Source organism: Nannobrachium achirus, assembly GCF_963921795.1.
Source record: "Nannobrachium achirus genome assembly, chromosome: 16".
Classification (NCBI taxonomy): Eukaryota; Metazoa; Chordata; class Actinopteri; order Myctophiformes; family Myctophidae; genus Nannobrachium; species Nannobrachium achirus.
This window is the reverse complement of record NC_137823.1, coordinates 7,034,278-7,048,887: the sequence shown is the minus strand read 5'-3', so window position 1 is coordinate 7,048,887 and position 14,610 is coordinate 7,034,278. Positions and strand designations below refer to the sequence as shown.

The 14,610-nt window shown below is 42.2% G+C and overlaps 1 protein-coding gene across 2 annotated transcripts in view; it reads left to right on the top strand.

Annotated features, from left to right (window-relative positions):
- The window catches only part of LOC308300732 (uncharacterized protein), a 52,741-nt gene that overhangs the window by 25,235 nt on the left and 12,896 nt on the right, over positions 1-14,610 (top strand). For both annotated transcript variants that reach the window (XM_080744625.1, XM_080744626.1), the window contains exons 8-10: positions 6,345-6,512; positions 6,593-6,754; positions 7,124-7,156. In XM_080744625.1, the coding sequence (XP_080600751.1) occupies positions 6,345-6,512; positions 6,593-6,754; positions 7,124-7,156 (363 nt within the window). The remainder of the gene's footprint in view (positions 1-6,344; positions 6,513-6,592; positions 6,755-7,123; positions 7,157-14,610) is intronic.

The window sequence follows — 14,610 nt, the reverse complement described above, 5'->3', positions numbered from 1 at the left end:
AGAACTCCTGGCTGAATCCATTCAGTCCAGACCAATGTGAGTTTGTCAGCTTGTCAACAGCAACTGTTGTCCCTCCAGATTTTGGTAATGACCTACTTGATGCTCATAAGATAGGAGAGCAAGCCTATCAAGCCTTCAAACATGAACATCTTGAGGCAACTCCACCAACTACAACATGTTTTGACAAGATCACAAAGAAGAAGCCGAAAACATTCTCAGAGATCGAGAAAAAAACACGCAGCAAAGGGCAAGCAAAGGAAGTCGTTTTGAAGGCTGATAGGAATCTGTTTGGCTCAGCCGAGAACTACACATGAGAGATGTGTTGGCACATCCCCTGGGACCAGTGCCATGGACCCAAGCTAATGGGGATGGATCACTTCGTAAGACAAACAAAGCAACTCTGTTCTTGAGTCTTTGAGTCTTTTATACTTCATGAAAGAGGGAGTTCAGGCGCTGGTCAGACGTTGTTGATTCAGAGCGAACTCCTCTCACTCTGGAGCAAGGGAGGACCCCCTCTTCCAGCTTATCTCTGTTGTGAGTTGTGGAGGCACAAACTTGGATTTCAGTAGTATTTTACTATTGGCTTTTGCAGAAGATGAAGGCAATGTTGAATTATTGAATGTCAATGAGTCTTGATGTTCCATTCAACATTGGACAAAACGAAAAATATACAACAAGAAAGGGAGGAGATTTTGACGGTAGATGACCGTGCCAAGGTTTTGGCGAGGCAGGACAAGACAAGTCTAGGAGTCCTGACAGAGGAGGATGGTCAGTTATATCATGTGTCATTCAATCATGTGCTGTGTGTAAACATAGAAGAAGAGGAAAGGAGGAGGGAAGAGGAAGAAAGCTGAGCCCACAACATTCCTAACTAACTTAACCTAAAGTTGATTTCCTTTAAGGATTTATCCATTATAATTAATATCCCAGTCAAACCCTTTTAGGGCAAAAACTGTAGGAGCAGTGTTCAAAGTATGATAAATAAGTGTACTTAATCTTATCTGGTTGTTATAAACATAATAGAAAGCTTACGAAGTAGACACCAAATAATAATTTGCTTAACCCTCTCTCAGCCTGAACGCACATATACGCATTATTGCGCAACAGCATCGCAGCCGGCGTCGCACATGTACGCACTAGGTGATTAAAAACGAAATAAATGATAATGATAAAAAATATATATATCTGCACACCATTTATATCACCAGATCGGCTTAGACCACATATCGTTACACCCCATCTGCCGGTGAGGAGGAGGCGGAACGGCGAAGAGGGGGATGGCAGTTTTTTTCTCATTGGGTTACTGTGTGGACGTTCAGATTAGCATAGCAACGCTGACAGAGCCGATCGAAACTAAAATGCATGGATTTACAGTACATACGGAGATCATTGATTGTGCACACATTGACGTGCACGAAACGCGCACGCGAAGCGTCCCGGGGGGGGGAGCCACCGCCAAATCCCCACTATATCTCTATGGGGAGCGAAACTCTTCACTGGTGTAAACAATAGCCGACGAAAACAAAACAAAAACAGACACGTGGGATGTGTAAATGTGCCGATGGCCTGAATGAATGAATGCACTCTAAGATCATAATACAATAATAAAAATTCCCGGCTAATCTGCAGACAAGCCATTTTAGCGGAGACTGTGAAAGAGTTTAATATGTGAAATGAACGTGTGGTGTGGTGGCATTCTGAAGAATCCTTGGAGGATTAATATCTCAACGCCCTACGTCACGGGCCATTAGTTGGAAGTGAGATCTGTTTGTGACACCGAACTGTCACTGATGGGTTAACCTGTGGCCCAAACCACACGTATTGATGTCTCAATTGTATCTAGTTTGTCCGAAAATCCATGAATGCATGGAATGCGTGCGCACATCAGCGCGTCCGTATGTGGGACACTGTTGACTGCATAGCATCTTTAAAGTTATACCATGTAACTTTTTTTATAAAACAAATCTTAAAATTGTCCTAACTGTTAAATCGCTAAAGTTTTAGAACACCCACTCCGTTATTTTCAGCTTCTAAAGCCTTCTCTTTATATGTTTTCTATGATCCTGGCCGGGGTCCGGTTTTCGCGGAAAAATAGCGTCATCTGCATCATCTGTATACGTTGGCCAATCACATCGCGGCTCATACACACATGATACACTACCGGCCAATCACAGCTTATCTGCCATGGTCTTCAGGAAGTAGCCTCGCTCAGCTACTGTGTTTACCATGGTGAAGGATTCTTAACCTCTTAATCCCCAAATCCTGGCCAGAAAATTACGTTCTACCATGCATTCTACCCCTCCACGGATTTGTATCGGTCGTGGTGGTTTGCGGCGCCGCTCCGGTGGTCCGCGGCGGTGGTCCGCGGCGACTCCGGGTGAAAAACGCAATAAAAAAGCAATACCGCTACTGACCACTAGTTTAGCAACTTACACAGTATAGCTTTAAATAGCAGCTAGACACCAAACAAGTCTGGCCACCTGATGTAGAACAAGGTGAATTCTTAATTTCCGAATCCATTAGTCAGTTCTTGAAAACATTACGGAGTGGAAACTCAGTAAACCCATCTGAAAGAGTAAAATGACATGTCACCTCCTTTGGCAGTGACTCTGTCTTTGCAGTCACTTGTGGCAGAATCAAACCACCAAAACACGTACTTCTGCCCTTTGCTGTGAAGTCCTTGACAGGAAACACGGAATTGGTGCACACTCTGAACCGGCTTGGACATAGTGTGTCGCATTCACAGTTTGAAGAGATTGACACAGCACTGTCTGCAGAAGATGGAACTGTCAAAAGACGACTTACCACTACCAGCAAACATTTACCCAAATGTTTTCACCACCCTGGCTTATGACAACATAGACCGGCTAGAGGAAACATGTAGTGGAGCAGGAACCTCTCACCGAGTCAATGGCATAGCTGTCCAGGCAAAAGTAATTGGACATGCACCTCCAAGGATCATGCCTACAATCACCAAGTCAAAGAAGAGGAGTATCAGCCCCAAAATATTGCTGCTACCTACCTACAATTCTGGACAGAGAGTGGGGCCACCAAACACCCCAAGTGTAGATGCTGACACTACTGTACAAGTCCAGGATGCAAATGCAAAGAACCTTGTCTGGCTGCTTGCTCGAATGACTGCCCCAGAAGCTCAGTTTGTGAGCAGCTGGACTGGCTTCAATATCCAGGTCCCAACAATGTCACGGTGGTCCAGGACACTGTAGGCTGTAGGCCAACCATAAATGCTCCTGCTACAGACCTATCTACTGTATATGAGATGCTAAACCAAACATTAGGCATCATGGAGTCCCTGAAGTTAAAGACAATTGTCATTGTGTTTGACCAAGCACTGTACGCCAAGGCAGCAGAGATAATGTGGAAAAATGATGACAAGTTCGAGAACATTATCATCAGGATGGGAGTGTTCCACACCATTTGCAATCTGCTGTCCATTCTGGGAAAACGATTCCAAGATGCAGGGTTGAGGGACTTCTGTGTGGAGTCTGGTTTTATTGCCGAAGGGTCAGTATCTGGTGTGATGGAGGGCAGAAGATATAATCTGCTGTCAGGTTGCACAAGCTTTTATATGAAGCATTGATGAGGCTCACCTGGAAAGGCTTCCTTCTGTGGCTAAAGGAGCAACATCCAACAGAAATGTGCCTCATGGAAGAAGCCCTGATGAGCATTGATAGCTTCAAAGGTAAAAAATATCTGTCAGGCATCACTCACAGAGCTTCTTGGAAAAGATGCATTCGCCCTCACTCTACAGCTTTTCCACATCTACCATTGACCATCTCCGAAACCAAAAGGGTATTTCTGCTTGCTGGATGTCCTACCTGGTTATGACAGACATCATGCTGGGCTTAATCCGTGCGTCTAGGGAAGGTAACTGGATGTTTCACCTTGCATGCATCCGAAAGATGATCCCTTGGTGTTTTGCGTATGACACGGTCAACTATGCCTGCTACCTGTCATACTATTATGCCTCAATGACGCAGCTACCTGCAAATCACCCGGAAGTTCATGCCCACTTCCTGCAAGGAGGCTTCTCCGTCCAACTTGGTAAAATAAATCCTTTTGGACGAATTCCTGTTGACCAGACCATCGAGGAGACTGTCAACAAGGACACCCAAACATCTGGTGGAACAAAAGCGTTCAGCCTCAAGCCTGGGGCTGTCTACAAGTATTACTTAACCTCAGAGTACCGCAGTGCCTTCCTGAGGCAGCTGAGGGAGATGGTGGGTAAAGAAGATACTCAATTTAACCATCCAGACTTCAGAAGAGATGAGGCTGATGTTGAGTCCATTTTTGATATCCTGGAGAACTCCTGGCTGAATCCATTCAGTCCAGACCAATGTGAGTTTGTCAGCTTGTCAACAGCAACTGTTGTCCCTCCAGATTTTGGTAATGACCTACTTGATGCTCATAAGATAGGAGAGCAAGCCTATCAAGCCTTCAAACATGAACATCTTGAGGCAACTCCACCAACTACAACATGTTTTGACAAGATCACAAAGAAGAAGCCGAAAACATTCTCAGAGATCGAGAAAAAAACACGCAGCAAAGGGCAAGCAAAGGAAGTCGTTTTGAAGGCTGATAGGAATCTGTTTGGCTCAGCCGAGAACTACACATGAGAGATGTGTTGGCACATCCCCTGGGACCAGTGCCATGGACCCAAGCTAATGGGGATGGATCACTTCGTAAGACAAACAAAGCAACTCTAGCAAGAGAGTTGGAGAAGAGTGTTGCCCCAGCAGAAGCAATCCCCAAACCTTCAGCAACCATCATCGATGGAATGAGCCTGGTGCAAAAAATGAAAATGAATGACAAGACATTTACACAGCTGGCAGAAACATCCTTGGCCAAGGTCCTGCATGAAGGTGGTGATAGTGAAAGGATTGATATTGTCTTTGATGTTTACAAGGACATGTCAATCAAAAATTCTGAAAGGGCAAACAGAGGTGCAGACATGGGGATCCAGTTCAAAAACATTGTTTCTGGCCACAATATCCAGCAGTGGAGGAAACTTCTCTGCAGCGTTGCCAACAAAGCCAGTCTCATCGGGTTTTTGGTGGATGAATGGAAACGCACAGAAAAGCACAGGGATAAACTACAAGGCAAGACACTGTTTGTTACTTGTGAACTTTGGACCGATATCTAAAGATCTGTCTCATCGGATTCTTGGTAAATTGAAACATTCTTTTTTAATAATTCAATGAATATTGCAGTTTTATGCAAATTATTCTTCTGCCTCTAAAACATACATGCAAAGTCACATTTTCATGATGAAATACTGTAGAGGGTTAGTCCAAATATCACTATATTATACCATTGTTTTTTTGGCTTAAAGTTATACTCTGTAACTTTTTCAATTAAACAAATCTTAAATTTGATCTATTAATTCACTAAAGTTTTAGAAGACCCACTCCGTGAATTTCAGCCCCTAAAGCCTTCTGTAAATATGTTTTCTATGATCCTGGCCGGGGACCGGATTTCGTGACAAAATTACGTCATCATACACTACCGCCAATCACAGCGCGGATCATACACTGCCGGCCAATCACAGCGCGTCTTGCTGTCTTTTCAGAAAGTAGCTTGCCTCAACATGACAACAGCATTTACTCTTGTGTAGGAGTCCGTAACTCCCGAACGCCTGGTCGTAGAGGGATGCGAGACCCCTCTACAGATGCGTGGCGAGGCGGTGATCATGGTGGTCTGAAGCCCGGTCCGCGGCGAAAAAAGCAGACGCAACCGCAGTTTGCTATACCGCTACTGACCACTAGTTGAGCAACTTACACATTATAGCAGGGGTCTTCAACGTTTTCAGGCCGGGGACCCCCAAACTGATGGGGAGATGGAGCAGGGACCCCCTACCAACTCGTAGGGTGGGGGTCGGGGCTACGACATATTTTTTATTTTAAACATGTACAAGTTACAGCGAGCAGGGTGGGCCGTACCACTACCATTTCTAAACATACTACTTATTAACTGAGAACCAATGTCAATAATATCAACAATATGTCAATTGCATAGTACTCATGTATTCAAGCTATTCAAAATGGCTAGAATCATGATTTATTTTTTTAACATAAATGTGAAAAAAAAAAAAAAAAACATTTTTTTGAAATCTTTTCTTTTCTTTTCTTTTTTTAAGCAATAATTTTGCGGACCCCCTGCAGTACCTCCGCGGTCCCCCTAGGGGTCGCGGACCCCCTGTTGAAGACCCCTGCATTATAGCTTTAAAGCAAGCCCACAACTCTTTCGAAGGAACAATATTTTCTAGTCATAAATGTAGCTTTTCTACACAGCGTTCCCACTAACATTTACTTCTCTTTCTCATTTAGAAATAAAGTGTGATCAGCCTCATGAGCCTGGCCTGGACTGGAATGATTACACTGGAGGAAACAGGCTGGAAGATACCTTCCTCTATAGATGTAAAGCAGGCTACAGACCTGCCAGCAGCACAGCCACCTGCACAGAGGCTGGGTGGACTCCACAACCCCTGTGTGAAGGTAGACTGATCTGGTCACACTGCATCTGGTCACAGCCATACTGTGAAGACCTCAAATTAATACCATTCATTTTCTTACAGACGTTAAATGTCAGAAACCTAACATTCCAAATGCTGAGATTGAGAATCCACAAAAGGTGGAATACACATTCCATGAAAAGGTCTCATATCGTTGTTTGGATGGAGTTACTCATCAAGCTTCTTGTACTATAAATGGTTGGAGTGAGATTAAGTCATGCAAGGGTAAGGGTTTATGGCATACAACACTGTATTATGAGAATGTATGTACATAATTAGATGAAATAATCACTTCAAGCTGTTATGGCTGATAGCAATTTTTACATTCCTGTATTGCTGTTATTATTTTATGATACCCAAAATCCTTTTAATGCGACATGCAGTGGTTAATCATAATGATTCATATTAGTTATTAACATTGGCTGCCAACGTTAAAACATCATCTATAGCTGCCCTTGCCAGCGAATCTGAACGTTTTAACTTACCTTTGAAAATTCATAGAATATTATGCTGCGCCACGATCCACCCACGGGTAATCTCAAAAGACACAGAGGGTAAAACAAAAGTAAACCTTGTTTCTTTTTTTTTCTTCAGCTCTCCAGGTTCAACCAACAGTCCAGACAACAGGTAAACAACACAAACAAACGACTAAACATTTTTGACACATTTGACAAACAATGGTTCAAACTAGAAATATTGTTCCTACGAAACAGTGTGGGCTCGCATGTAAAACCATGTATGGGCGCAAAGAGCCTTTGTACTGTCAAGGAGAACTTGACTGATAGATTATGTCATTTCTATTCTCTATTCTATTCTTCTTCATGGCAAAAATCTGGCCTAACAGCCTAATCCGTGCAGTCAGGTTAGTGTGTCTATGAAAAGTATATGAGAAGTATCATACAGTCAGGTTGTGTCTATAGTTGTGTTTCCATAAACGTATTCGAAAATAGGAAGCAAATTATCAGAAATGCGCATTAAGACAAAGCGAATTTAGCCTGTTTCCATTTGCGGGTGTCATTCGAATTAGTGTAGCGCTCTCTACCTCCTTGACCAACCGTTGTGCTTAGGGTCCTTGGGAAACGCCAGGTTGCAGAAGGGCAACACAAACAAACAGCATATGAACAGAGACTGAACGTGATACTGAGACAGTTTGTTATAAGTTTAGCTTGAACAAATCTTCATTTTAAGTTCTGTCGGAGGTAGTCTGTAAAGAGCTACAGCCAGGGGTGAAAGTGAGCCGGAACGGCCGGAACAGCGTTCCGTTAAGAGGAGGATGAAGCAAGCTGTCAAAATCCCATATTAAATAACCTGCCACAAATGCACGTCCAAGAAGTAAACAATCTACTAATGCCAGATTGACATAGACAAGTGTACTAGTTACATTTTCAAATTAGGTGCTTCTGAATTGTTCCAGTGTGTTTCTAAGTGTAATCCATGCTGTTTGTGCACTGTGTTTGTCTGTTGACATGGAGCGACATGGAGCAACGCTTCCATGTCCACACTGCTAGCTGGAAGTGGAACGTGCATGGGATGTGCCTCCCACTGTGGATGATCCGTTGATTCTGAATCTGTTCTCGACAATGACTCACTACCAGTGTTGCCGTAGTCTTGGGTCACGCGCCCCCGACGACCCATATCTTTTCTGAGCCGGGGGTCTCGCACCCCCCTATAGTCAGGTCCCTTATGTATTTTAGCGAACGGCTAAGAAGCTAGACTCCATCTTGAAGAACTCCTCCCACCCCCTCCATCTTGAGATCTTCAGTTACTGGAGTAAGATAGGAAATGACAGGGCGTGGTTATGGCGCTGAGCTGAGCACACGTAGTTCTCGTGAGCTCCCGACAAAAGTGGCTTAAACTCCTGTAAAATATATTTTTTACAAGCAAACAGACCCAATTTCCAACGGCTGAACGTTTACTGTACGACTGTACTGCAACATCATGCCAACAAGACGCAACACGACGAGAGCAAACACTGGTTTGGCTGTGGAGGACGCCGAGCTGGCTAGCAGTAGCAACCCAGCTAGCATACAACAACAGGACATTGCTAGTGATGCTAACCAAACAGCCGAGGCTAGCCTGGCCGTTCCTGCTGCACGTGATAACTCAGCTGCACTCCAGAAGACCGCGGCGGCTGCTAACGAGTCCCAAAACATGGACATCATACAGAGACTCGATGCAATGAAGACTGCCTTTGACTCAAAGTTTGAGGGGGTTCTTCAGGCGATTAAAGAGGTAAAGGCAGATGTGCGGAACTTTTCGAGTCGCATGGACGAGGCAGAACAGCGCATTAGCAATGTCGAAGACACAGTTACCACGGAGAAGAGCAAAGTCGACATGCTAGCCAAACAAATCGATATCCTGACAAATAAAATCGACGAAATGGAAAATAGATCAAGAAGATGCAACGTGAGGTTAGTGAACTTGCCGCCTGTAGAAGCAGATGACCCAGTAGGGTTTATTACTAAATGGCTACCTGAAGCTTTGGGGGCTACAACTTTCCCAGCTCCTTTGATCATCGAGGCGGCACATCGGCTACCAGGACGCGAGCGTCAATGGCGTTCCAACCGCCCACGGCCCCCGAAAGTGTTCATCTTGAAGTTTCTGAATTTCCAAGATAAAGTCAGGGCTATGAAGGCGGCGAGAGCCAAGGGGAAGGTAATGTGTGGCGACCACCAGGTGATGTTCTTCCCAGACCTGTCGGCAGAGCTTCACCGTCGGAGAAGGAGATTTGATCCAATAAAACAACAATTAAAATCTTTGAATATCCGCTACGGACTATTCTTTCCTTCCAAGCTGCGTGTATGGATGAATGGACAGACCCGTGAGTTCGAGACACCTGAAGACGCTGAGAAGTTTGTCCAGGGCATCCATCAGGAAGAACCTTCAGATGTACATCGCGGAGAAACTACAGATGGAATCACCAAGGAAGATGGAGAGTAAAAGGTTTATTCCAAGTCTTGTTGCACAGAGGAAAGAAGAGCCAATGACGTAAAGTGTGAATCTGTTATATGTTTGTCTGTCCTGTCTTGGTGTGTGTGTGTGTGTGTGTGTGTGCGTGCGTGTGTGTGTGTGGGTGTCATTTTGCTCTGTCTTTTCTCCCCTCTTTTTTTCTCTCTTTCTTTCCTTTCCTAGTTTCCCATATTTTATTTTTTTATATGGAGGTGACATGTTTATCTTTTGATAATATGGCCTATGGTTAGTTTAGGATAGGTCTTTTCTATTGGACATTTCTATATTGCTAGTTCTAAAGTTGCTGGTCTCTTCGTTTGAAGAGCATTGAGTACCCACCAATGTTATATGTTAAAGATCTTTCTTTGTTTTTGTCATTTTACCCGGACAGTCATCTACATTTTGTTTTAATATTGTTCTAATCTCAGAAATGTGAGTCTGAACCTCAGAGCTCTATTGTTATGAGTACTCTTTATTTTTTATTTTTTTATTATTCTAATCTACAACACTGAGCTTTGAGAGTTGTGCATTTAACAGCACATTTAATTTCTATTGATGAAGGCCAAGGTCACCGTATTGTTATTTATTTTTATTTTTATTTTTCTGTTTTGCAATATTATAAAGCCCTTCTTAATTGCTAATTTAACGTATCAAAGGTTCTGAATACTAAAGTTACATTAGGCCTCTTAAAAGCCTTGCAATGCAGCGTAAAAGGTGAACAGATTTATTTATTTTTGTTATGATTATCATTTTATAACTTTTTCCCACTCCTATATTATAATAGAGTCCACATGGGTATAATATGTACAGGGTACTTGATTTAATATTTGCGTGTATGGTTATTTTCCTTATCTTATGCCTGGAAAGGGCTGTTTTGCAATGGCTCATAGTCGGGAGCCACGGGGATGGGTGGTTAGTTTAGGATTAAGTTAGCTTGGTTCTGGACAGAAGGCTTAGCTTGGTTAACTGCTCCCTTGCTTGCATTGGATCAGTTTGAGTTGTAATCTCAATCCAAGTTAGGGGGAGGGGGGATGTTTGAAGAGGCTGATAGGGTTTTTGGGTCAGCCGGAGGGTATTTGTTATGGCAGTTTTTTGTTTTTGTAATTTTTCTGTTTTCTTATGTCACAATACAGTTCCAACGACAATCTTGCCCTTTGATCGACTTCCACACAGAATGCAGCAGGCGTATATACAATATAGAGGTACTGACATTTGGTATAATCCTGTCTCATAGTATTAACGGATGACACCTACTAGAGAACTGAAGGTGACTTCCTGGAATGTAAGGGGAATGGCTAAGATTACCAAACTAAAACAAGTTTTTACTAGGCTTAAACATCTTGATGCATCCATTGTTTTCATCCAGGAGTCACATCTACTTAGTGAGGATATAATTAAGGTGCGTAGGCGATGGCCGGGCCTAGTTGTGGCGTCTTGTTTTCCCTCGCGATCAAGAGGGGTCTTGGTGTTGATTCATAAAAGTATACCGTTCCAGGTTACTAATACAATTACAGATAAAGCTGGTAGATATCTCATAGTGCAGGGCACTCTATTGAGTGAAAATATTATTCTCGTGAACGCCTATTGCCCAAATGATGATAACCCCTCATTCTTTGAGAATCTATTTTTATTAATTGCTTCCCTTCCTGGTAAAGTTTTAATGGCTGCGGACTTCAACCTTACTTTGGACCCGCTAGATCGTTCCACAGGACTAGATACCTCTCACCCACAAAGCAAAAAGAAATTACAACAATACATGAAAGAGCTGGCCCTATGTGATCCTTGGAGGACTCAAAACCCAACAAAAAGGGAATTTTCATGTCATTCGGCAACACATAATACTTATAGCCGAATAGATTTTTTCCTTATCTCCACCTCCTTATTATCTAATGTTGAAAATTGTAATTATGAGAGTATTGTATTATCAGACCATGCTCCTATCTCCTTGACATATAAGGACTCACAGCTACCTAAAAGATCCACAAGATGGCGCCTACAGCCTAGATGGCTGCAAGACCCTGACTTTATTAAGCATGTGGACTCCCACATTGATTGTTATTTTGCTACAAATACAGACCAAACCTCCGCGAGTATTAGGTGGGAGGCCTTTAAAGTTTGTATTAGAGGACAGATGATAAGTTACACTAGTTCTAAATCTAATAAATTTAAACTGCGAATGAAAGAGCTGGAGTCCAAAATTAAAGAATTGGAAATGGCTGCTAGTTTAGACAACTCAACCCAAACAAAACAGGAATTATTGGCTCTTAAAACAGAATATGAGGGGCTATCCACAGTTAAAGCTGAGAATTCCCTATTGAGGCTTAGGCAAAACTTTTATGACCAAGGGGAAAAATCTGGCAGATTACTGGCCTGGCAAATTAAAAAGCTGGATTCTCAAAGGGCAATAAGTACGATCAGAAGTGAAAAGGGGGTTTTAACCACTGACCCTAAGGAGATTAATCAAACATTTGAGTCCTTTTACAAGGAGGTTTATTCATCTCACCAACCTACAGATACAGTAAACCAGATGACCTTCTTAGATGGGTTGGATATCCCCTGTATTTCTGAAATTGATAAACATAACCTAGACGAGGAATTAGGAGCGGGTGATATTTCCAATGCAATTCTCAGTATGAACGGGGGTAAAGCATCAGGACCGGATGGGATCCCAATTGACATCTATAAATTATTCAAAGATAAGTTAATTAATCCACTGCTCGATATGTATAGAGAATCCTTTGAACAAGGCTGTCTCCCTCCCTCACTTCAGAGTGCACTAATAACACTTATTCTGAAACCAGGGAAGCCACCAACTGAATGTGGGTCTTACAGACCAATATCACTATTAAACTCTGATGCTAAGATTATAGCTAAAGCCCTGGCTATGAGACTAGATGGTGTTTTGGATTCTATTATATCGAATGACCAGAATGGATTTGTGGCTAAAAGACAGGGGTTCCACAATGTTAGAAGAGTGCTCAATATAATTAATACAAATGAAGGAGCCCCTGATAAAGCGGTACTGTCGCTTGATGCCCAGCGGGCGTTCGACCAAGTCTCGTGGTCCTATCTTCAGGAAGTACTTAAGCGGTTTGGGTTTGGAGAATATTTTTGTAAATGGATTGACATCCTTACTGTTGACTCATCGGCAATGGTGTGTACAAATGACCTGACCTCCTTGCCGTTTAGATTACACCGCGGGGTTCGTCAGGGCTCCGCCATTTCTCCTTTGCTCTTCGTAATTTCAGTTGAAACGCTTGCTATAGCAATAAGGTCACATCCTATGATCAGCGGTATTAAAATTGACGAGCGGGAACATCATTTGGCATTATATGCTGATGATGCAATTTTATTCCTCTCAGACCTTGCCAAATCGATCCCTGCCCTTTTAGAACTTATCAGTCTGTTCGGTGGCTTTTCGGGTTTCGAGGTGAATAAAAATAAGTCTTATATTATGTTTTTAAATGAACAGGAGAGAAGAAATCCAAAAGTGGCGCACCCTTTTACGAATGCGGTGGAAGGATTTACTTATCTGGGTATTAAAATCAAGCCGGAGATAAAACAACTTAGCTCAGCTAACTATGAGCCTATGATGTCTAGGGTGTCGGAGGACATCACTAGATGGTCAACCTTACCGATCTCAATAATTGGACGAATAAATACAATCAAAATGAATGTACTTCCCAAATTCTTATATCTTTTCCAGTCAATTCCATTAGCTCCTCCTCTGAATCTCTTCAAAAGAATAAAAAAGCTATTCACAAATTATATCTGGAATAATAGAAAGCCCAGACTGAGACTCTCTCTTTTATATTTACCATATGATAGAGGGGGATTACAACTTCCAAACTTGCAGTGGTACTATTGGGCTGCCCAGCTGCGAGCTGCAATGTTTTGGTTTGCTCGAGATTTTGAACCGTCCTGGGTACAAATTGAACAACAATCCTCAGGAGAAATCTCTTTGGATTCCTTTCTTTACTCAGCTCCGGTTAAAAAATTAAAAAAGACAGTGACTAACCCCTTTGTCATCAACACTATTAATACTTGGTTTGAGGTCCATAAATATCTAGGAGATACCCCTGAGTTGTCTTGTTTCTCCCCAATTTGGGGAAATGATCATTTCATCCCAGCTAGAAAGGACTCAGGTTTTAAATTATGGTTCAATAGGGGGATATGGAAAATTATAGATCTATATGAGGATGGCAATCTAATGTCTTTTGAAGGGCTAAAGAGGAAATATGATATTCCCCAAAAGCACCTTTTCAAATATTTTCAGATCCGAAGTTTTATTTGTTCACATTTAAAAAATACAAAACAACCTTCCCTCTCTGTGCTCGAGAAATTCTCCACACAGAACTGTCTAGAGAAAGGGTTGGTCTCTCAAATGTATGGCATTCTGGAAGGTAATCATAAAGATAATTCTGAGAGTACAAGATTAAAGTGGTCTCAGGATTTACAGGAGGACATCGAAAAAGTTGACTGGAGTATAATATGTTCCAAGGCACAAACACAGACTATCAATTCCAGATTAAAACTAATTCAATACAATTGGATAATGAGAACATACATAACCCCAGAGAAATTAAATAAATTCAATCCTAACTTTCCAGATACATGTTATAAGTGTAGTGAACATAAAGGTACCCTATTCCATTGCTTGTGGGAATGTGAGAAAGTTAAATCATTCTGGAAATCGGTGGTGCGGTATATATCTCAAATCACGTCAGTGAGAGTCCCTCTCTGTCCTAAATTATGTATACTCAGTATTTACCCACTAACCTGCACACTAAAAAATAATGAAAAGATAATGATTGATCTCTGCCTACTTGAGGCCAGACGCTCAATCGCATTATGTTGGAAGAATGTCAATGCCCCCACGATTGGATTTTGGTTGAGGAATTTATCTTCCAGTCTAGCATACGAGAAACTAACATATGTAATTAAGAAGAAACCTGCTGCATTCTATAAGATCTGGGAGAGGTTTTTAGATTTCATGCATAATGGAAACATTGAAGAAGCGGTGGAGTAATAGTTCAAAACAGCAGTTGTAGGGTAGGGAAGTTGGAACTGTAGTAGAGATATTGTACATTGTATTTCATCTATTTACATTGTATTTCATTTATTTAATTTGT